Source organism: Uloborus diversus, chromosome 2 (assembly GCF_026930045.1).
Source record: "Uloborus diversus isolate 005 chromosome 2, Udiv.v.3.1, whole genome shotgun sequence".
In the NCBI taxonomy this organism is placed as follows: Eukaryota; Metazoa; Arthropoda; class Arachnida; order Araneae; family Uloboridae; genus Uloborus; species Uloborus diversus.
In genome coordinates, this window is record NC_072732.1 from 201,597,482 (window position 1) to 201,621,321 (window position 23,840).

The window sequence follows — 23,840 nt, forward strand, 5'->3', positions numbered from 1 at the left end:
TACTAGTAAATGTGTAATAATTCTTACCTGTTTGAAAGCGAAGTGATGATACTTCAAAGTCATACTTCAAAAAATTTCGTAGAACACAAAAGCAAACATTCGAACGCTATTCAAAATTAATTGACTTGAACTGAAAAATGGTGATCCCACAGGTTGTTGACAAGCAAGTGAACTGTTTCAGATGTTTACCGTTCGCAAATGCCACTTATTTGGCAAAATACGAGTAAGTCAGGAGTCCGACCTCGGTGAACTTCCTCTAATACTATGTTATGATCTACCTATGAAATTTTTGATTTCTTGGTTAAAAGAGAGATAAAAGAAAAAATTAAAAATCCATTTAGGTTAACTTTGATTCAGAATTTCTTTGCTTTTTAAATCCCTCAATATTTTAATAGTGTTATTTCATTTATTGGCTTAAAACTGAAGAAAAGCTCTCAAAATATTGTATCAAAATTAGCAAATGGTATTTATATAAATCGTTTAAAATTAATTCTTTACCTGGTTCAAAGTCATCTATTTTTGGAGCCGCATCAGGAATGGCATACAAAATTAATAATCTTAATAAAAGTAATGAATCTTTGAACGAGAAAAATAAAATGTGCAAATGTTTAAAAAGTCCCCCTATTGTATCACAACATCACATGATGTGCATGATTTTATATATGTGACTGCTGTTATGTGACTTTATATGCTGAATGCGTTACCGTAATTTTTTCAATAAGCATATATTTTTAAAAAGGAAAAATAGGAAGTAATCTGCTAAGGCCTTTTTTTCTTTTGAAAACTATTACTTTATTTTGAAGAAACCATTTTCACAACTTATTAGTACAAAGGATTATTCCTTAAACATTATAATTGTTAGCAATAGTTAAAAAAAGATACATTTATATATTTTTTTCCGTAACATATATGTGCTTGGAGCAGTTTCTTAATGTAATCATTTACGTTGAATTTCTTTCCGTATTTAATTTTCAGACCGAGAACAATTTAAGGATTATTCCCTAAACATTATAATTTTTAGCAATAATTAAAAATAGATACATTTATATTTTTTCTTTTTTCCTAACATATATGTGTTCGGAGTAGTTTCTTCATGTAATCATTTGCATTTAATTTCTCTCCCTATTTAATTTTCAGACCGAGAACAGCGAGAATTATATGAAGCTGCCAAAATCATCCAAAAAGCTTACAGATCTTACAAGGGACGTAAACGCCAAGAGGAACAAGAGAAAGAGAAAGCTGCTGCAACTCTCATTCAAACATATTACAGGCGATACAAACAAGTATGTTATTTAGTACTTTTGGTACATCTTTCGAATATTCAATGAAAAATCTGTCATTTTTAAGTTTGTTTAAGTAGTGTTTCTTAAAAAGTCCTCTTTTGGAGTAAGATATGTTTTTAAGAATATTTCTTGTAGCCAGTGGTGGCTTGTGCTTAATTTAGTGCCTTGGCCTACTGCTATATAAAGTTTTCAGAGTAATCTTTATGGGTAATTCTTCAAAAAGTGTAACTTTTCTGTCACAAGCCTTTTACAGTAAAAACTTTTAGGAACAATTCATTTAACAATGATTTTTTACTTCATCAAAAATATATCTAATTAAACCTGCCAAGAATTTTTTAATAATAATTTTTATTTTAGTAATGTCACACATTCACAACCTATGACAAAGCTCTCTCTCTCCTTCTCCCCCGGGAAAACACTTCAGATTTCATCACTGCATAGTGTATATGCAGAGAAGACAGGGTTCGTACGCTCCGGGAATTCCGGGAAAACCGGGAATTGTCAGGGAAAATGACTGTCAAAAATGTCAGGGAAAAGTCAGGGAATTTTCAAATTTTGTCCTCCAAAAATTTTTTTTCCATTTTTTTCCCAAGGAATTAAGTACTATGAGATCTAGTCTTCGTTTTTATTGTGATTTCACGAAAAAAATTGTAAATTTTTATCTAAACCGACGCTGGCACTTAAAAACTGCAATCGAAAAATGAACGTTTTTTTTTTCACAACGAAAAATGCGCCAAAAGAGCGAATATTTTCTTGCATGGAGTCAGTGAGGGGAACGCATTTCTTTCTACTGCCTAAAGTTTTAGATGGGTTGCCACAACATTCTGTTCGGTTCAGGGTTCGTACGCTCCGGGAAAACTTGGAATTATCAGGGAAAATGTCTTAGTCAAAAATGTCAAGGAATTTTCCAAATGTGTCCCCAAAATTTTTCTTTTCCCAATTTTTCCCAGAGAATTTCGTTTTATAAGATCTAATCTTCATTTTTATCAATGTATTTAAAAAAAATTGTAACAATTTTAAAGCAATGAAAAAAGTGGCGACACAAAAAATCTTCAGCAGCCGCCATTTTTGGCTCTCAGTAGTTCCCAAGGGAAAAACAATCAGGTGAACAGCAATTATGCACAAACTCAACAGGAGAGAAGACAATTTACTGCTTCGGAAGCACAACCTGTAGATGGGAAAGTCGATCGGGGAAAATCTTTTTTTTTTTTTTTTTTTTATCGGAAAATCATTTCAGCTACGTGTGAAACGTAGTCGCCATCTTTGGTCATTCACAAGATGGAGATACGATCCAAAAATGCCTAAGTTTCTAAAAACAAAGCAGAATTGGATGTTTTCTTTAATTGAAAACTGATGAAAACAACCAAAATGGTCTGCAAATTGTTTTTCTATTATTATTTGAAATAATTTTCTTGAGAAATGAAAAATTTTGTTCTTAAAACTTAATCTTGTCCTCACTGCCTCGGACGCAAATGTGATAAAAACTTTTCAATGAATTGTAGTATCATGAAGATTTATTATTTTTTAATTGTCTTCATGCAACAAATTAAAAAAAAGTTATTTCTTATTTTTGGGCATAGCCGCCATATTTGGTCATTCCCAATATGGAAGTACACAAGACTTTTTCAAGTGCCTAAGTTCCCAAAAACGGCATTGGATGTTAATTGCAATGCAAACTATTGAAAACAACACAAATTGTGCCCTTTTTTTCCGGATAATTTGTAATTATTTTCTGGAAAAATTCAAAATTTAATCTTCATAAAATTTTTTTTGTTTTAATTGATTTAGACTCTTATGTGCTAAATACTGACTATTTTGCTTTTATTGTAGTTTTTTAAGGATTATTAATTATTTATTACTACTTTTATACTAAATCCAAAAATCTACTTATTATTTTAAATTTTTCACTTTGACGCCATATTTGATCGTTTGCACAATGGAAGTAGACTTAAACTTCCAGAAACACAATTGAACGTTTGTATCAATGTGTAATATTGAAAATAACATTAAATGTGCAAAAAGTTATGAATTTTTGAAAATTAACTATTACTTTCTGGAAAAGAAAGTTTGAAATTTTAATGTAAGCGTCCTTTAATATGTGAAAAAAAAAAAAAAAGATTATTGGCATTGGCCTATGATTGGCGGATGTTGATTTTTGTTACTATGCATTACATGGTATGCCGATTGATGCAACAAGTTAATCATATTTATACTGAAATTTAGCATTGCATTTTGCTCAATATGTTTCGTGTAACCTACTTATAAGAAAATAAAAAGTATTGTAAACCAAAAGCGGATGCTAAAAGGTTGCTGCAGGACTACAGCAAAACGCTATAATATTACGCGTGACATCAAAGAAACGCTAAAATAAGTTGAAAGTACTCTGTTTTCAACAAATAGTAAACAAATTAAAACAATTTTAAACAAAATGTTTAAAAAAAACCTAAAATTTTGACAGAGAAAACAAACGAAAAAAAAACCAAGTTTTTTTTTTTTTTTTTAATCTAAGGGAGAAGTTTCAGTTCTTCTGCATCGCTACTTTAAACAATTTTAATTATTTTGAAAATATTACTATTTAAACTTAAATTTTGAATGAAGCGAGTAACCTGGAATTTTCTAAAAAACAACCTGGAAAAGTCAGGGAACTTTTTTTAACCAAAAGTGTATGAACCCTGGAAGAGATGAGTTCAGGCTCATTTTTGAGAGCCCGGGCCCGCCCGAGCTCGAGCATTTGTAACCAAGTCCGCCCGAGCCCAAGTGGTATTGTCTCAGACAAAAATCCGAGCCCGAAGGAAAGTTTCTTGTATCAAAAACTGAGCCTTTTACAGTCTGACATGATCTCTCTGTTAATGAAAAATGTTACGTCAAATGTTCTGAATTGACAGAGAGAAGTTTCTAAATATTCTTAAAATGCTCCACTTCAAATGCATTACCATATGACATATTTCAATCGCAATAAAAAAAAAACACTATGAATAAGCGTTAATTGATTTATTTATTTGTTTTTTTTTTTGGGGGGGGGGGGGGGGTAAATTTGACATTGTTTGAACTGATTTAAATGTTCCTTCCATTTTCTCACAGTAGGAAAATGTTTATTTGCTTTGAATTTTTATGGAGATTGGTTATTGAATATCTGCGCTTGAGCCCGAAACCTATTTTCGGTTCTAGAGACCAGGCTCGTGCTGCTGGGCCCGGGCTAAGCCCGTCTCATCTCTAATGCAGAGCTACCAACTTTTGAAAATCTAAATTCGTAGCAGAGTTTTGCGTGGAGGGTAGGGGGGATGACATGTTTATTAACAAATGCAAGACGCAATAAATAAGTTACGCTAGTAAAATCCAAAAAGTACCCCCCATCCTCCCATTTTCAAAATGAAACTGATAAACTTAACGGGGAAGGGGGGGGGGGTGATTGTAATTGAGATTTTTTGAAAACTGAAAATAGTATTAGGTTATTTCTAACTTTTGCGATAATTTTTAAACAACTTGTTTTGCCTATAGCATGAAGTGGAAGATTGTTTATTTTTACTAGTTGAAAGCGTAACACATGTGAACAAAAGCAAAAGTGACCTAGCATCAAAATGTGTCTAGACAAGGTGGAAGGAATGAATCCTTTAAACTGGCAAATTTTTATTTTGCATGATTTTTTAAAAATATTTTATGCATGACAGTTTGCTTTACTTTTTTTTTTTTAAAGAAAACCTGCATATGGTGGGGGGAACTAAAACTCTAAAAACTTTGTTTTTAGTCCTGTCGTTCGTCTACAAACGTTCTGACAAGCAAGGCTAAAAATGTTTGGTGTGCTTTTTTTTTTAGAGAGAGAGAGTGTGTCCAATAAAACAGTAGTATGATAAATTCATTTTGTTTATATTTAAACAAAAGTTTGGAACATTAGTTATCACAAAAGCGTTATTATCTAAATTATTAATAATATTAACAGTATCTACAATAACTGAATTTTTTAAAGGTTACAAAAAAAAGAAGAAAATCGTAATTTTTGGACTCGTTTTCGTAGCGTCGTAGTTTAAAGCTGCAGTTCATAGAAACTACAGGGGTCGAAGTAGTCCTATATATCCTATATTTCCTATATTTTCAAAAAAAGCATCAAAACCGTCCTATATTTCCTATATTTTTCGAAAATGTCCTATATTTCCTATATTCCCGTTTTTTACTCTATATATCTTTTAAAAAGAACAGTAAATAAACTTTTTGACATCGGATTTTTTGCTGAAATATAGCTATAATACGTCCCCAAACGAATTTCAAATTAAAAAACGAAACTAAATCCTGCAACAGGCATCTTCTCTCATTGGCTACAGCAATGTGACGTCACTATAGTGGGTGGAGTTTCGAGAACTTGGTTTTAGAATTTTGCGTTTGGGGGGAGGGGGGAGGCAACAACCGTTTGTTTTGTTTTTCTATCATGGTTTTCGTTGGTATATTTTTGTGTTTAGTGCATTTTCTGATCGGAATGTTCAAATATTCTTTTTGCAATCTTTTCATTTTGTGGAATTTTGGGATCGTGGAATGTTAGTTTCTTATGATGTTAAAACGTAGTTTGTTGTAATAAGTGGAATTGTAATGGCGAAATCGCATCGCTTAACAAAATTTCGTGTGGAGTGGTTGGACCAGGAGCACATTAATAGTACAAATTTTGGTGCATGGTGCACTAAAGGAAAACATGATTTTACCGCTTTTTGCCATTTTTGCAACTGTTCAGTGCCCATAAGCAATAGTGGATTTTCGCAATGGAGGCAGCATGCTGAGACATTCAAGCATAAAGAAAACTCTGAAAAACGTCAGAAGGATTTTTCTCAAGTTCTGTTTGTTCTTAATACAAATGCTAAAGGGTTCGGTTTAGATATAAAATCAAAGAACAGTGGAATGAGTACTTGGTTCATGAGTGAGGAAGAAATAATAAAATTATCTTTGCTCATATTTTGTTTAGTTATTCAGTCTATAAAGTACACTTTGCTTTTCTCAAAAATTATTCTTTCAACTACAGGAAAGTCATTTCAGATGTAAGTTATAATATTGTTTGTGGTTTTTCTTTAAACAAAATCATTGATAAGAATAACTAAATAAATAATATATGATACGTATTATTTATTTTTTCATCGCAAAATCAGTCATATAATGTGTCCTATATTTGTCCTATATTTTTTGTTTAAAATGTCCTATATGTGACAAGTCAATCACTTCTACCCCTGAAACTACGACCATTTCATAGCAGTTGGCATCTCTGTGTATATGTGTGAAGATGCTTGATGTGTTTACCTGAATCAATTTTTTTCTTGACAATCGCTGAAGGCTTCACTCATTCATTGTTTTCCGATTCTCTCCAGTACATGTATTACAAGCAAATGACTAAGGCTGCCCAGCTGATCCAGAGCCAATTTCGCAACTACTGCGAACACAAGCGCTTCAAGAAATGGAAGGAAAGTGACGCTGACTGTATTTCTCCAGCACTTGGTAGCTCACCAAGCTCTGCTGCGGGACCCTCTGCTGCAAGCTTGCAGTCCCTTTACTGGACGCTGGCAGAGTCTGAGCGCAGGCTCAACTCCAGTAGGGAAGGCACTCCAACATCCTCAACCCTCAAGTAAGACTCCTTTTTAAAAAAAAGAAGTCTCTCTTTCATATCGTGTTTGGGGTCATTCATTAATTACGTAAGGATGATTTTGGCAATTTGTGACCCTTCCTCCTCCCATGTAAGGGTAAGTAAGATTTTTCAAACCCCTCCCCCCCCCCCAATTTACGTAAGATTCCATTTCGTTTTTCAAAATGATAAAATAACAAATCTTGGACATCACTGGAATCGTTATTAAATTCGCTATTATTAAATTTTTTTAAAAACATTTTTTGTGCAAAGAAATATTTACTAAAAGGAATCTAGACTAAATGTTTTTTCAAGAAACATTTTTTTGTAAATGATGCAATACTAGTTAAAAATAAAACATGCCATGCACAGTGCGATTCTTTTTTTATATTTTACACTATTCATTCTTAGAAAAACAAGTAAAAAACAGCTCATCCTAATACCTTCCATCCTTTTTACCTTCCAGAAGCAAATGAAATGTGTTCCCTGCAAAAGCACTTGACCACACAATTTCTTATATAAGATATCGACTTGGAAAATATTATGTAAGAATGGGTCTAACCCGCCAAGTAAGGCTATGTAGAGATTTTTCCAATCCCCCCTCCCTCTTGGAACCCTTACATAATTAAGGAATGGCCCCTTTAATGATTTTAGATGCCATTGATGAGTGCCTTATGACTTTGACAGCTCAACTATGATTATGACTAATTACCGATAATGATTTGTTAATTTGATTTTTATATATAATCAAGTCAGTTTATGTTAAGTTTTGAATTCTATTTGTAATCATGTTATGGAACCTTAATTTGATTTTGTAATTATTAACTCTTTGCAAGTTCTCAAATTTTTCAGTTTTGGCAGATATCATTTGTATTTTAAATTTTTGTAATGTGAAATTTATATCAATGCTTTCTTCAATGTATACTTCAGAAATATGTAATCAATTATGCCAAGATTTTTTTTTAATGGTGATGTTTTCAAAATTTAAAATAAACGTTTGTTACTTCACATCTCCCACATAAACTGAGAAGGCCTTGCAACCATTCCTGGGAGAAGCAAAGAAGTCTCTCTCTTTTTCATATTTTTTTGCTTTCATATGCATTTCAAAATTATTTTTATTTAAATTGATTAATTTTAACTTGATGCCATACAATTTACAATTGATTTATCTCTACAATTTAGCAATTATTCCTTAGAGGCTCTTATCATTTGTAGGTTTCTTATTAGTGAAATGTATATGATGTAAGTTAAAATTTGGGACGTAGAAAATTGGCAGATCTGCTAAAATTAAATTTCGTTTTGGATAATTGTCAAAGTTATGACTGGGCCATGCTGGGAACTGGGGCACATTTCTCTGGAGTCTTTGGTTTTGCGGTTGTGCTATAAATTGTAAGTTTTATTGAAAATTGATGAACTTTCATGCGAACTTCAGAACAAAAAAGCAAAGCAAGTATGCCTATAATATTTTCAATGTCTTACTTTTAACATCCAATAGCTATAAATTCACTTTCCCCCAAAGTAACTTAACTATTAAATAACGTTTGGAATTTTAATTGCTTTTGGCACTTATAAAACCTTAAACATCAGCTTTCTGATGGTTAATGTTTGTAGTTTTATGTTGGCTTTATGATATTCATACAACCAACCAAAGGCATAGCAAAAAGGATAGAAACCAATCCTAGAATACAGTTGAATCTCGTTATCACGTCAGCCTTGTGACTAGTTACGAAGTGTTGTCACAGCCAGAGCTTAACCAGAATAGTTTAAAAACACCTAGTTAAACTATTATTATAAAAATTACTTATTAATAAATTGATCAATAGTTTGGTGTTACTAATTAGATTCACAAGCATAATTTTGAATCATTGATAGACAAAGGGAAAGGTAAAATCATAAGAAAACATATTTCATTGACTTTTTTATTTGACTTGAAAACTTCTAAAAAAGAGTTTGCTTGCTTTTTGAATAACAATTTGAACAATTGTGCTTTCTATGATATACATTTTTGAGAGAAAAGAGATTCTGACTGCCAATCCATACCTTTGGAACATAGAAAAACGTTGTCTACTTTTTTCTATACTTGAAAGACTTTGCATATTTCTTGTCAATTTAATTAAGGGGTTCAATAATGTGCTCTTTCTTCCATGAAAGCTCGTAATGAACAACTATAGCTGATTCTGTCTAAGCAGCCGAAAATACTGTGGTAGCTGGATTTTCACAATGAAACGCTGTCGTGAAATCAGAAGCCACTAAACTTATATGCAACTAGTAAAAATACCTGGCGTTGCCTGGGTCAGTAATAATAATGAGAAACAATCGTTACTTGCATTTGTTTTCTGTTTTAAGTGAAAGAATTCATAACACACCTTTTTGACATGATTAAAAAAATCGAGCATCTTCCTTACTCATAAAACTAAAATAGCAATAAGTATAAAGAACAAAATAGTATTGATATAGAAAACGAAAGCATGATATTTAAGCATATACAAATTTGAAGAATTTCCAAAATATGAAATTAATCTTCACATGTTTGAAAAGATTTATCTGTTAATACTTTTTTTTAACATGGAGTCAAAAACCTTCTCTGTATGGCCATTGAAGTACGAAGTGTTTAAAAAATGTAGCCGCCCGTAATCCCCTTATACTTGTTTTAGTTATTTTGGGAAATTTTAATCACTGTGGGCTCTTGGTGCAATTTTACCAAATTTGTGGGAATCTTTTTGGGACACCTTTGATAAGGCTCCCCTTCCTTCCCTTACTTTGTAAAATGATATGTTACTAATTTTCTTTACAAAGATATTGTCGCCAGATGTTGAAATATTTTTGGTCACCATAAAATGGCGCTTAACAGTTTCATCCGAAATGCTCCCAAAATAAGTAGTAAAATTTGGCGACTGTTTGAAATTGTGCAAAAAGAAAAATTAATTGAAGTGTTTGTGCTGTTTGTGGATTTGCCTAATTTAGATGCTGGATTATTTTACATATTAGAAATTTTTTTTTAAAAAGATTCTTTGATTGGAGATATTTTGTTTACATGGTGAAAGCTGAGAAACACTATTGCGTAGTCTTTGACTTCAAAACAGTGACAGCCATAGGCGGATTTAGGCCGAAATATTTGGGGGTGCAACAATAACAGGGATGGGGGGGGGGTATTCCCAGAATAACAAAGCAGTGGCGAAATTAGAAAATAATTTTAGGGCGGGACACACTTTTAAATCTAAAAAACGCGATGTAAACCATATTTAGTAAGATTAGGAGATGGGTAATTCTTAACATTTCAAACTGCAGAAAAAGTCTTAAACGAAAGTCGATATTAGAAACAATGGGTGAATCCAGCCTCTTGTTTTGAATGGGATTCACGCCCCAGAAAAAAATTGAAATAGTAGTTTTGAAAACGCAGTTTTACAATTCTTGGTGATATTTTAGGGGCGAGAAAGATACGGGTGGCTCCAAGGCTATTTTTAGAAATTTTAGTCTTATAAATGTGATTATAGTCCATATTTATAGTTTGAGTTAGGAATGAGACTCATAGACTGTCTCCAATCGATTTTTTGAAAAGCAGATAGAAATATGTAACCCCCTCCCCTCCCCCATGTTACCTCTTTAACTTTTCATAATTGAAGTTCCAAAAATACTATGGAGGACAATTTTTGATGCTGTTACCGGACGGGGTGTTCTGGAGCTCTCCCCTGGAAAATTTTCGAAATTGAAGTCTTAAAAATGAATTTCTTCTGCAATACTCCATAGTATTTAAACAAAGGATTCTCCCACTTAAATATTTCGAAATAGTAGTTTTCAAAACCAAAATATTAACACTCTTTGATGATATTAGAGAAAGGTGGTCAGAGACTCTTGTTCGAATATTTTCCAAACTCACGGTCTTACACATGAGTGTAAGACCGTATTTGGTAACGTTAGGGACACTGCAGTTTTTCAAAACTGAAGCTCCAAAAACGCAATTTTAAACGATTTTCGATATATTTAGGTGATTAGAAGATCTTCCTTGGAAATTTTGCGAAAGTGAAGCCCAAGAAACGAAATTTGAGGTACTCTGTAATAACTTTGGCTGGAGAAAGGGATTTGGAGAGGAAAAATTTTGAGTACTAATAGAAAAAATGAAAACGAAATAGAAAAAATGAAAAAAAGGGAGGGGGGAGATATGAAAGAGAGAGGAATGAGCGAATTGGACGCACATAATTCACCGCCAATAATCTGAAGCTGTTGAAAAATTTAAATGTCAATATTTCTTTTTGAAAGAAATTAAGATTTTTTCCCAACATTCTTTTTTTTCGTAAAATAACTGCGTTTTCCCAAAATGAGATCTTTTCTTCTCTTCAACAATAAAGAATATTTTTTTAAAAACATATACTCATCATATATCAGCATTTTGTGGGGAGGGTCACCAGTCTTGTGCACCCTCCCCCCTGGATGCACCACTGCAGCAAAATGTCCGGGAGTCCTCCTTCAACCCTTAACCCCCCCCCCCCCCATTTAACTTAAAAATTTTGGTTTTCAGTTGATTTCGGCGTAGATTTTATTGATAAAGTTTCTTGCAATAGCCATGTTTTTTTTTTTTTTTTTTTTTTTTTTTTTTTTTTTTTTTTTTTTTTTTTTTTTTTTTTGACTTTATTAGTTATTGTTGTTTTAAAATAGAAGAATTGGTATTGATATACAAATAAATACCCAATTACAGAACATGTAATTATTCTATATAATAACACAGCACTGAACAATAAATTGTTTGAGAAATTTCTTTATTTGCATGAAATTATTTATTAGTTTTTTTTTTCCCAAATGGATAAAATTACTTTAATTCTTAATATGAACACAGTTATGTTTTTCTTGCACTAGCGACGTGTGGTGATACACTGGATTCAAAGTAAATTTATTAGTATAAAAGCTATGAATTTTTTCCCCCAACAGCATTTCTGAGTGAAATATACTAAACTGACTTTCAAAACCCAACCAAAAATTTTGGGGGTGCGGCGCACCCCCTGGCATCCCCGTAAATCCACCTATGGTGACAGCATAAATAGTAATAAAAAAACCATTAACTACATTAAAGTTCTGTTTAAATCGAATGGAAAATGATCAGCCAAATCCATTTATTATTTGCCAATCTTGTGAGAAAACGTTACTTTAAGATTTGACTTGAGAAAAGCCTCGAACAGTCACACGAAACGCAAAAATATTGAACAGTACATCAATTCTAGCTATCAATTGGGAGTTGAGATGATACACTAAATATTGTATTGAGTTGAGGAAAGCCTTCAAACATGGAACTAAAATGCTCATAATTCGTTTTTTATACAACTTAGAACTTTCTAACAGATGCCATCTTCAGCAGAAAAATTAGCGTTTTCGATGGACACATAATGTTAATATGTGCACGTTTTTTCCCACCCCCATATTGGGGCATTTATGCGAAAATTGAGACTAAAATTGGAATAAAAAAGGAACTATCAATTGGATTTTTTTCGAACAGGTCTATAAACCTTCCCAGTACCAAAATGAACAAAGTAGTTTCTGAGATCTTAGGGAACAAATTTACCAACATCCATTTATATATATATAGATAAGTTAGAGGCTTTGACATTAGAGATGAGTTCGGGCTCATTTTAGAGAGCCCGGGCTGGCCCGAACCCGAAAATCTGTAACCGAGCCCGAAGGAAACTTTCTTGTATCAAAAACTAAGCCTTCTACAGTCTGACATGATGTCTGTTAATGAAATATGTTACGTCAAATGTTCTTCATTAACAGAAGTTTCTAAATTTTCTTAAAATGCTCCACTTCAAATGCATTACTGTATGACATATTGCAATAGTGATCGCCAAAGAAAACATTATAAATAAGCATTAATTTTTTTAATTTTTTTTTTTTTTTTGGTGAAGGGAGGGGGGGGGGTAAATTTGGCATTGATTGAACTGATTTAATTGTTCCTTTCATTTTCTCACAGTGGGAAAATGTTTATTTGCTCTGAGTTTGTATGGAGATTGGGGATTGAATATGTGTGCTTGAGCCCGAGCCAGAAACCTATTTTCGGTTTTAGAGCCCATCTCATCTCTATTTGACATGACATCTAGAGTGTCGTGAAATCCTGGTGTCGCGGTAACAGGTTTTACTGTACTGAGTTTTAAGCTATGAGAATCTATGATTTTTTTCGAGTAGGTCCTTACTTGAAAAAACTTGAAACTGCTGCTCTTGCTCATCTTCCTTCAAGCATTTGTATTGAGTTTGAAAGGGAAAATAATGCAGAAATAGGGTGAAGTTGAAGCGTGGGGTAAGGGCCTTGTCTTGCTTCCCCCTAGATCCAGCTCTGGTTTTAAGCTATTTGTTAATCTTAATATAGTAATCTGTAAACATGTGAGAATTATTTGAATTATCAAAATTGATCATATTCATAAATTGAATTTATGCATATAAATTAATATAATTTTATTGAGGACGCCTTGATACAATTTTGAAATGTGTGCTAAGCTACTTCTGTTGGCCACACATTTTTAATTCATTTTAACATACTTATTGTTTTTTCTCTAAAATAGGAGAACGTATTCACAGAGAAGACAACACCAAGCAGCTAGAAAAATACAGCAGTTTCTCAGGCAGTCAAAAAACAAGTAAAACATAAATTCTTTTTTTGTTATATGTTTTTTTATTTTCAATAATATTTTTGTATAATTACCTCTGTTTACCTTTTCCTCTCTTATATAATTAATTCCCTTTTGTGACTTAAATTTTCTTCAATTTTGAATTTCTCTCTTTCTTGCTAACCAGCATGTGGGATTATTTTCAAGGAAAAGCGGTGAGTTATTTGTAACCTTTGATCAAAGCAAAATGTTTCTGTTTGTAGTAGTTTTGTAGTAGTTAAATTTCAATTGGTAAACTAATGGTTTATTTATACAATGCCCCCCCCCCCCAACTATTAAAAACAAAAGTATAAAATGTGTTTTCCTAAAGTAATTGCTCTTGTTTTTAGAAGAAACCTGAAGGATTTGTTTGGGACAAAGTGAAACCAAGGACGCCCATGGGGGGGTCAAGGGGGCTCAACCCTTCCCCTTAGAATTTAGAACTTCCTTGCTCTTAGTGCTTTTTTCTTTGCAAAAATGTAAAAACATTTCTTCTCCAGCCGTTAATGAATAAGTTATCAAAAATATGAAATTGTAATAACTTTAATCTGCACTGAAATCAGTTTTCATGGGAAAATATCCTGCTAATCCATGGGGAAAATGTCTGAGACCCCCCCCCCCCCTTATAATTTTTCATATGGGCTCCCTTGTGTGAAATGGAATTGGGCACAAAAATTATTTTTATTTTAACTTAAGTAGCTGTATGAATAAAATGTCTCTCTTTTTTTTTAAAGTAATTATTCATTCTTTTAGTTCCAAAGGAAATACCATTTCATGTGTAAAAAAACTATTTTCAAAGATGAATGAATTATTTTTTGAAAGTGTGCTAATACAAGTTTTTATTTGACCAAGTCTAAGTAAATCAGGCATGAGAATAATGAAAAAAGTAGTTTTACTACTGAAATATATATTTGTTATACTGGTACGTAAATTGGTACACTGAGGTATGCTCATGACAAACTTTTTTAGCAAGTTCCTAGTATATTGAAAAGTAAAGAAAATTGAAATTTAAACCTTTCATTTCATACTTTTGTCTGTCTAAGTTTCATTAGTGTTCTTGACTGCTATAGTATGCTTTCAATTTGGTAAAATTTTTGAAATATCTTACAGTTGAAAAATTTGACCAAGAAATTAATGAGAATGGAGTGAAATTGAAAAATATGTTTAGAAAGTTCAAAATATTGAACTTTTTTGTCATTTCAGTTCAGAACAGGCTGAAATCCATAAATAATTTTTTTTTACTCTTAAAGTCCGTTTATTGAAGCCCGTGAACGAAAGGTTTGTTACTTCAAGAAAAATAATTTTCTGACTAAAGGGGAAAAAAATTAAATCCATTATTACAAACAACTAATTGTCATAAAAAATTATTCTCCAGTGTAGTTAATTTGTTAATATCATTTCTAAATTAAACTAAAGAAATGTTAAATGATTTTTGTTTTGTTAAATTATGAAAACTTATTTGGGAGAGTGGGGACGCTCTCTCTAGGAGGGGCTTTGCCATTCTACCACTTTTACTTTATCAACTTCTTCCAAGCCCTACCCTCTCCCATAAACTGTAAAATGTTGTGCCTGTTGTCTTCCAGTGGTTAAATATTTTTATTTTTTATATGCATTGGTGTTTCTTTTTTTCTTGGGCATAAGGATTCTAAATTCTCATAGCTGATTCAATATAGATTAGATGAATGTTTCTCAACTGGTTTTTATCAGTTATCTGATGCTGTAGTAATTGTAAATTCTATAAAGCCTATCACTTTAGTTTTTTTTCCCCTCCCCTAGTAAGTAGAAATTGAATCATTTACAAAAGCTTTTGGTTTTGATGAAAGCTGTAACCATTTGCATCATAAGGGAAACAAAAGTTTTATTAATTATTTCAACTTGTTTCCATTGGAGCTCTAGTTGTGTGTTTGTGTCTAATATTTTGTTTTTCGTATTATCCACCAGATTACAGAGAGAACGTGCATTAGCTGCCGAAAGAGAGAAGCAACTGGTGGAAGCACAGAGTCTGCCGCCTCTGCGCCTAAAATACCAGGAACTGCCTTCTGACAAAAGGCTCGCTTCTGATTCCAAGTAAGAGCCTAACCGTGGTCTCTGTTGATTCAAATTTAAACTGTTTTCAGTATTGAATGCCTTCCATTTGTTAACTTTTTGCAAAATGTGTATCTGAAAGTAAACCTAGACTGTCACTGAAATAGTTGATTGATTTTTATCATATACATTGTTTCTCAGAGTGGTTTTTTGCGGGGGGGGGGGCAGGGGCAGCGGGATCCCACAAGATTGCACCGACCTTGGCCTCCAAAGGGCGCAAAAAAAAAGTTGCAAAACAAAGTGCAGAAAATAAAATAAAAAAGGTGCCCCCCCACAAAAAAAATGTTACACACGTTTACAAGTGTAAAGAAAAGAAAAAAAGCGAAGTTGCACAAGTCTGTGAGGGTAAAAAAATAAGATACATTTTTTTAAAAAAATTTAAGGAATAAGGAAATCTGCAACAAAAAATAAAATAAAAAATACATAAATAAAAAAGAGTTTTTCAGGCTTGAGGACACATAGTTGAGAGGGCGCATCGGCAAGCGGGCCAGTCCGTCCCTGGGGGGGGGGGGGGGGCTGTTGAAAGCTTGAGTTCCTGTTCAGGCAGTCTGCCTTTATAGCATTTTTAAAGAAATAATTTTGGTATAACACCTATGGTCTTAAAGTTGGTGCATTTGGAATGCTTTTTGCTGATGTGTTAATTTTTTTGCATATGTTGGTTTTTACATGGTATTTTTAACAGCAGGACTATAAATTTCAAGCCTGAATCCTTCACACAGGCCAGCTAGCTTTTCTTTCTTATTTCAGTTAGAATTGTTATTAGTTATACTTCATATTTAGGCACAAAAATTATCTAAGCCAGCTTTATTTTATGTTCATTCAATGCCACGGTCAAACCTGCTACATGGCTTTTTTTTAACATTTTTATAAGAAAGATTTTTTGTGTATGTGTGTTTCTTTGAATATTAATTTTATTACATTTCTTTGTATTTACCTTCAACTTCACTATTTCATTTAATGCAAACAATTCAGTATCTAACTTTTGTCGTGTAGTCGGTTAAGTCCAAGTGTTGGAGTTTTACTTTTTGAAGGTTTTTTGACATAAATGGTAATTTTTCTAAAACTTCAAAACTGTATGTGCAGATTTACTTGGTAAATGTGCATGGTATTAATTTCCATACTTTCTTTCAGATACTATCCAAACAAAAACATATTTTATTATTAATACTGCAATCTATTAATAGACTAATGTGTCTTGTTATAAATTTAAAGCTAGAATCGCATGCCGGGTCATTTTTGCCCCAGATTGTAAAGCAATAATGCATAAGCTCTTAGTTTAGTTAACTGAAATATATTTTAAATATAATTATCATCAATATTTTTCATCATTAAAGTTGATTAATTGCTGTGTAAAACATGTTTGAGTCAACTTATTTATTATAAAATCATACTGTTGGCCCCGCTTAATCGAATATCGTCGGTTCTAAGAAATATTATTCAATTAAGCGGGGTGTTGATTAAGCGAGGAAATTTTCTTTACATATCTAAGCTGACAACAGTTGTCTTAAAAGGTAATAATAATAAATCAATAACTATATAAAGGAAATTGTTAATGTTATTGGTTGAAAGTTTTTGAAATAAGCTAAATAAGCAACACAATAGTTTGATAATTAGTATATATATATATGTTACATGTACGTATGAAAATTCTAAAAAGTAACAACTAGAATGACGAAATCTTTGTTCTGTCACCTTTTTGCAGTACATTAATTTTTGAAAAATTCCATAAAAGTGAATTGCTTGCTCAAAGTCTTTTGGAAACACTTTTCTGACTCCCTTTTTTCCCTCCTCGTCTGCCGTGTTTTACATTTAATAATTATCAATTCGCAATTCCGGAGCTGGAATACACTACCTTGCGGTGATTAATTATATTAAAGAAAAAGGCAAAACATTTCATTCCAAGTGTTTTCTTTGGGGTAAATTACAGGCTTCAGACAGTTTGTGGTGTAATGTAATTTCAGAGGAATGGAAAAGAAAGCTTCTCACAAGCACAATGAAAAATTACTGTCGTTCACTAAGCGTCAAAGCAAGTTATAAGTTGTGGCATTTGTTTGTTTTACCTTTTTTATTCCACATTGGACAGTTGCTGCAATGCCGCCTATAGTTTGTTAGAGTTGCGAATATATTAACTTCAAAAATGTGCATATTTCTTAGTGTTATTTAATTTAGTTATCAACTGCATTTTTTTTCTTTCTTTTTTTTTTTTTTTTTTTTTGTATGTGACGGCAAAGACAAAAGAAATTGTATAGAGAAGCGAAAATGTTTAGATGGAATATGAATGTTGTTTTTCTCACCCGTTGTCGCTGAAAAATATTACTTTATATCTTTGTATATTCTTACTTAATTTATTTCTAATTTATTCAGAAGTTTTCTTAGCAATAACATTTATGATAACTGGCACTATTATTGGATAAAACAGGGAAACAATTCAATTAAACAGGGATCTTTAACATTGCGTCTATGGGGAAATATTCTGTTCCGGGAGGTTTTATTCGTATAAGCAGGGTTATCCCTTACCCCATTAAAGGGGCTGACAGTATTTGATTTTTTTTATACGCTTGAGTCTAAATAGTGACATGTGAGTTAGGAACATGTGAGTCTAGTAACATGTCCCTAACAATATATGACATAAATATCCTGGTTTTCAATGTACTTAGACATAGTTTGAAAAAAAAAAAAAAATCAGTTAGTTACTACTTCTACAAAATATGTTAAAGAAATGGTCGCCAGTCCATCGGCTACAATTTATGCAGTTGAAATCCTTTTGCAAAATTCATTTTACATGCTTATAAAAACCGATATAAAACATAGATTTTTTTTATAATGTTTTATTCCATACTTTTCCTTAAATCTGTTGTTATGTTTTATCTTCAATACATTTTCTTATGTGCTTCAATACCACTTTATTCACAACTCACAACAAATCTCCAAGCCCTTGAAGGACTGTTGTGGATAATACTGCATTTAGTATGTGGTGTTAGGCCTCCAATTCAGGGTTTCCGCTACGGTCGCATTTTTCGCATAATGCGAAAACACCTTCTGAATTGCGAAAATAAAGCAATGCATTTTCGCTTTTTTTCTCAGATAAAAAATAAATTAATTTTTTTAAAAAAGGAAGAAATCTATGATCCTAAAGAGGAAGCATGTATGGCGATAATCAACTTAATCTTTTTAAATCTTAGCTAAGATGTTTAAACTATAATTAAGTTCAATAACTATTAGTCTTATCTAGCATTATGTCCCCCCAATAACTGCTTTATTAGGAGGAGGAGACTGCAATGTTCTAAACACCAATCGTGTTTTCTTTCTTCATTTTATGTTTTAAAAAAATAGCTGTTGTACTTATTTCTTCAAAGATGTCACAGATGAAATATGAATTTTATTTTCAACTGGAGATGAAACACACTTATGCATACATAAATATATGAGAATTTGTAACATTTTAGCATTTTGCTGACATTTTCCCCTCAATTTTAGCTTTTATGCTAAAGAATTTTTGAACCCAGCTTAAACCCTGCTCCAATTTCTCTTAAAAGTTGCATCTTTTGTTTATATTTGAGCAATCAAAACTCCCTTCTCTTTGCCAACGTCATAATTTCCAATTTTGAATGTTATAAATGATTTAATTTTCAAATGTCTTTCCTCTTGATGTGTATCTCTCCTTGGAACATAGTTAATGTTTTGACTTGATAAGTTATCATCAATTTTGAAAATAGAGCCTACTCAAAATCAAAACACTTTCATCATCATCACCTTCTGAATCGTTTTCAGATGATTGTTTTGAATATTCAAGAGCTTCCTAGACTGTAAATTACGAAGTATTAATGTCTTTTTATACATGCATGCAAAAAAAGAAACTTCAAAAAGTCTTTTAACGTTTCAATGTTATTTTGTACAGCATTCAAAGGTAGTTTGCATTTCAAACCAATCATGCTGCTGCTGACTTAAAAGGTTCACTATTTTCTTTTCTGGTGCAGTCTATTTCAGGAATTCAAGAGTGAGGAAGAAGTATTCCACAATTGCTTCTGAGAAAACACATCCTTTTTGTCATTTGTGCATTAAAATATCTTACGGGTCAAATGGCCTACACCCCAGTTTTAAGTATAAGCAGTGGCATACCAAGCATGGGTGATACCTAGGGGGTAATATTTGGTGTATCCCCCCCCCCACGCCACCTTACAAATGCAAAAAAAAGAAAAGGTTTTAGATTCTATTTAAACATGAAATTCTTACAATTTTCAGAAATAGCTGCATTTGTGTTGTAACAAAATTTTACGTGGGATAATGTACAAAAGACAAATAAAAACTTTGATTACTTTTTATGTAACTTGTCCTAGACGCATGTGTGCGTCAAGAGGTAAAAAAAGTATGGGGAATGTATGAAATTGATGGTCACATAATTATTTCAAACGTATCTCAAACACAGGGAACGATAATGGATTTTAAGTTTTTGGTAAAAGAGGCCACTACTAGGTCTAAATAGTAACAATATGAATCTAATTCTAAGTATAGTATTAATGCCAAGATGTGGGGTGGGAAATAGGGAGGTCTGACGTATCCCTCACCCCTGGAAAATTTTCAAATTAGCAGTATTAAAAATGTATTTTAGCTTCACATTTTTCAAAAACTTGCAATTCTACTTTGTGTGTCAACCCCCAGATGGGTGACACCCAAGAGGGGGAACGCTCCCCCGTAGTGACGCCACTGGTATAAGTGCTAATAATCCGAAAATTATGCATGTTAAAAGTTCTTAAATCTGGCGAAATGTTGGTCACCTTAAATAATTAAAAGTCATTAAAGGAATTTTTCAGGAGGTGATTACTCATAACATTGTTTTGGTCCAAATTGACCTCGTTCCTGGTTCTAGTGTTAAAACCCATGTTTTGACCTGAATCAGGTTTTAATTCATGTTCCATTACAATCGTAATACATCAAATTTTGCAATTTCAATTTTTCATAAATTTCTGTTATTTCTAGAGGTCTGAAGAACGAAGATAAAGATAACACTTGAAAAAAAGCGTTCAGAAATTGGTTTCACTTGAAGCATGCTACTTGCTTGAAGAAGAGTATGTAAAAATTTACCTCCAGCATGTCTGAATTAACTCCTACACTGCCACTAGTCATCCTGCAGTGAGCAACCACTCGCAGAAATGCAGTGGGGTGGAAATTTTTATGAAGAGGAAACGTGAAATCATCATCCGTACTTTCTGTTCACTCGTTTTTTGTTCATAAAAAAAGCGCAGCGGGAAATTTTTAGATTATGTTATATGCCCATGCAATTTTCCTCCAAGTGTGATATTTTTGAATGGAAATTGGTACTTATTATGCCAATTATGGAAATTACCGGTGCTTGTTTGGGATAGCTTTTCACTCCGTAAATAATCAGCCCGTGTTTCGCAATTGGAGTTTTGTTGCTTTAAAATGCCTTTCCTACTTACTGTAATGTGTAAGCGTTATAAGGGTACTTCATTAACTTTAAAGCATTCATTCATGTCAAAATATCAAACATTGCCGATATATATATATAAACATATATATATATATATATTCATAAATATATCTAGAGTTTTTCTTTGTGGCTGTGATATGTGTGTATTAAGAATATATTTCCCATAATTTGTATCCTTGTATAAATATAAACACCTGTGTTAGTAAACATATTGTTATTGTTGAATCTCATAATTTCTTAGTACTTTACGTATACAGTGTTATTGTATGTGTGGCTAAATCACAATGCTAAGCTTTCTTTGGACTTTCGGTCAGTTTACACTTAATATTTAATGAAATTGAGCATTTTGTACTTGGATGTAACTGTCTTTTTTTTTTATTTGACCACTTCATGTTGAGTTTATCCATTTACGTCATGTAGTGTTTCGATTTATTGATGAGCAACGTTTTAACTTAAAATCCTGTAAATAGTTGTTGATTGTTGACAGTTTGTATTTTCCTAGGATGATATAGAAGTTAAGTCTGAGCAAAGATTAAATTTGATTAAGTGGTGACTTGAGAGTTCTACATTTGTGATCGTTTGCATTTTTAACATAGAAGGCAAAACCTCAAGCTCCCTCTTAATCATTGTTCTGTTTTATGAAATGCGTATTATTTTTTAATATTGGAAATGTTTCTTGCTTTGCCAAATGATCTGTGATGTGAAATTAATCTAGTTTAATAAAAATTCGTAACATTTGCTACATTTTGTCCATCTAGTAACATGGCCGTCTCAAATTTAACATAAGGATTGATGGTGTAGTTTTTGAAAAAAATCCTATTTCGAACATTAATTTAAAAAAATCTTTCTGGCTGAGTTATATTTAATGCCAAATATTTAGATTTAGTTTACTACAGCTCATAAGTTAGCTGCAGACACTTACAACAAAGATCATTGTTGAAAACTTGAGTGAGCTGCAAACCTGATTCAACTTGGTGTAAACACACCCAGCAATAATTTGTTATTAATCACTCCTTCATTTGTATTATTCCAGGATTAAAATTTTGTTTATGTTTGTCCTGTTTTTCCAAACAATGTGCTGAGTCATATTTAAAGCTCTATCTCTATTTTTATTAGGTCTTTGCTTCCGTAGATGTAAATCCTTTACCCCATAGAAATATGTTATTGTTTACTCTCCTATAGAAACCAGCCAGTTTCTCTTTTAGGCCTTGTATTATATTGCAGATGGCCATGGTCTAGAAACCATGAGTTTTTATGGCAAAAGTTAAAGTCTGTCCAAAAGATTAAAAATGGCTAAAATTCTATTGTCAAAAAAAAGAAGAAAGGAAAAAAAAATCGAAAATATTTGTTTAGAATGATAAAAAAATATTATTCATTCAGATTTGTCATTACACCACAATTAACCCAATTGTTCGCTTTTATCAATTTGTTGTAAAAATTAGTTTCAGTCATTATTCATTGCCATTTTTTTCTGTATATTGCTTTTTACAGTACATTTTTTAAGACTGGCCTTGAACTCTACCTTAATAATGAGGCCATGCCTGTTACAAAGAAAATGTGTTTAGTTTTAAAAAAGATTGTTCAATGACTATTTCTCAGAAAATGTCTAAATTTGTTAGTTTTATCTTTTGTTATGAATTTCTCTTTCTTAAAATCAAAAATTGCATTTGTACTTTATATTTTCAACTCATAGAAATTGTTTTACTAAACAATTAATGCTATTCTTTGTTTCTAGTCTAATGAAAAATTATTTATTTACTTTAACGTAAACAATTAATATATATAAATTAAAGGCATTGTACTTCATCAATATTAGTTAAAAATGGTTGATGGAAAAAAAAACAGTAAAAAGTTTTTATATGCAGTGTTCGTTATGCATAAGAAATGGTGCATTGAGGACATATTTTTTAATGCTTTGTGTTCGTTGAATGAACCAACTGAATAATAAAAAAGATCTTGTGAGGATAAGAGGATCACAGAGATGAATAATGTAAATCTCTGTTCGAATGTTTTATCCATAGATAAATTTATTCTAACCAATTTAGTTTCTCCCCGATTCTGACCTTATGTGGATTTAATTTGAAATTTGTCAATTTCTGTTCTTTTAACTCATTGAAGGCATCTTATAGGCTACTAATTTCAAACAAAGTTCGCTTTCATTTCTCTTTCACTCCTATTAGAAATCTTTCAATGCTTCTCATTACTTAATAGTGAAAATAAATTTCAATAGATCAAAATTTAAATATGGTAAAAAAATATTTAAATCTTCAAAAACATTTTCCTTTCAAAAACAAATTAATTTAGGTGAAGAATATAACTTTTCTTTTCTTTTTCTTGGGTATAGTGTAAGCTGTAAATGGATAAGATGTAAATACAAGTAGTCTTCATGAATCTTGGTTATAACTTCAGTTTCAGAAGCAAACAAAATAAGCATTAGAAAAAGAATATAAAGTAATAGCTTACTATTGTGAAATTAACTCATGGATATTTTTTGTAACATATGAAATTTTTTAATGTACATTGATTATTTGACATATTTAATACTGATGCTGTTCCTATAAATTATTACTTTCAATTTGAAAATATCTCCATGCACCATTTCTTAGTACGTCTCCATTAGTTATGTGAAATTTCGAGCTTGTTTGCTCATTCAATGAAACAAAAGGTATGAAATATTTTTGAAAACATTCAGATCGTTACTCATGAAATGAATATATCATAGCGGGTGATGAGCTTCACAAAGTGAGAGTGCAACAGTTTTAAAAACACGCCTGGTCAAGCTCTCTGGATCTCTTTTAGTCACA

General features: G+C 31.9%; 1 protein-coding gene across 1 annotated transcript in view; it reads left to right on the top strand.

The window, feature by feature from the left end:
- LOC129216242 (calmodulin-binding transcription activator 1-like) overlaps positions 1-22,356 on the top strand; it is a 181,578-nt gene extending 159,222 nt beyond the window's left edge. The window contains exons 18-22 of the mRNA XM_054850441.1: positions 1,138-1,283; positions 6,626-6,879; positions 13,419-13,493; positions 15,444-15,569; positions 20,565-22,356. Coding sequence (XP_054706416.1) covers positions 1,138-1,283; positions 6,626-6,879; positions 13,419-13,493; positions 15,444-15,569; positions 20,565-20,598 — 635 coding nt within the window. The 3' untranslated portion in view covers positions 20,599-22,356. The remainder of the gene's footprint in view (positions 1-1,137; positions 1,284-6,625; positions 6,880-13,418; positions 13,494-15,443; positions 15,570-20,564) is intronic.
- Positions 22,357-23,840: the final 1,484 nt, after the last annotated feature.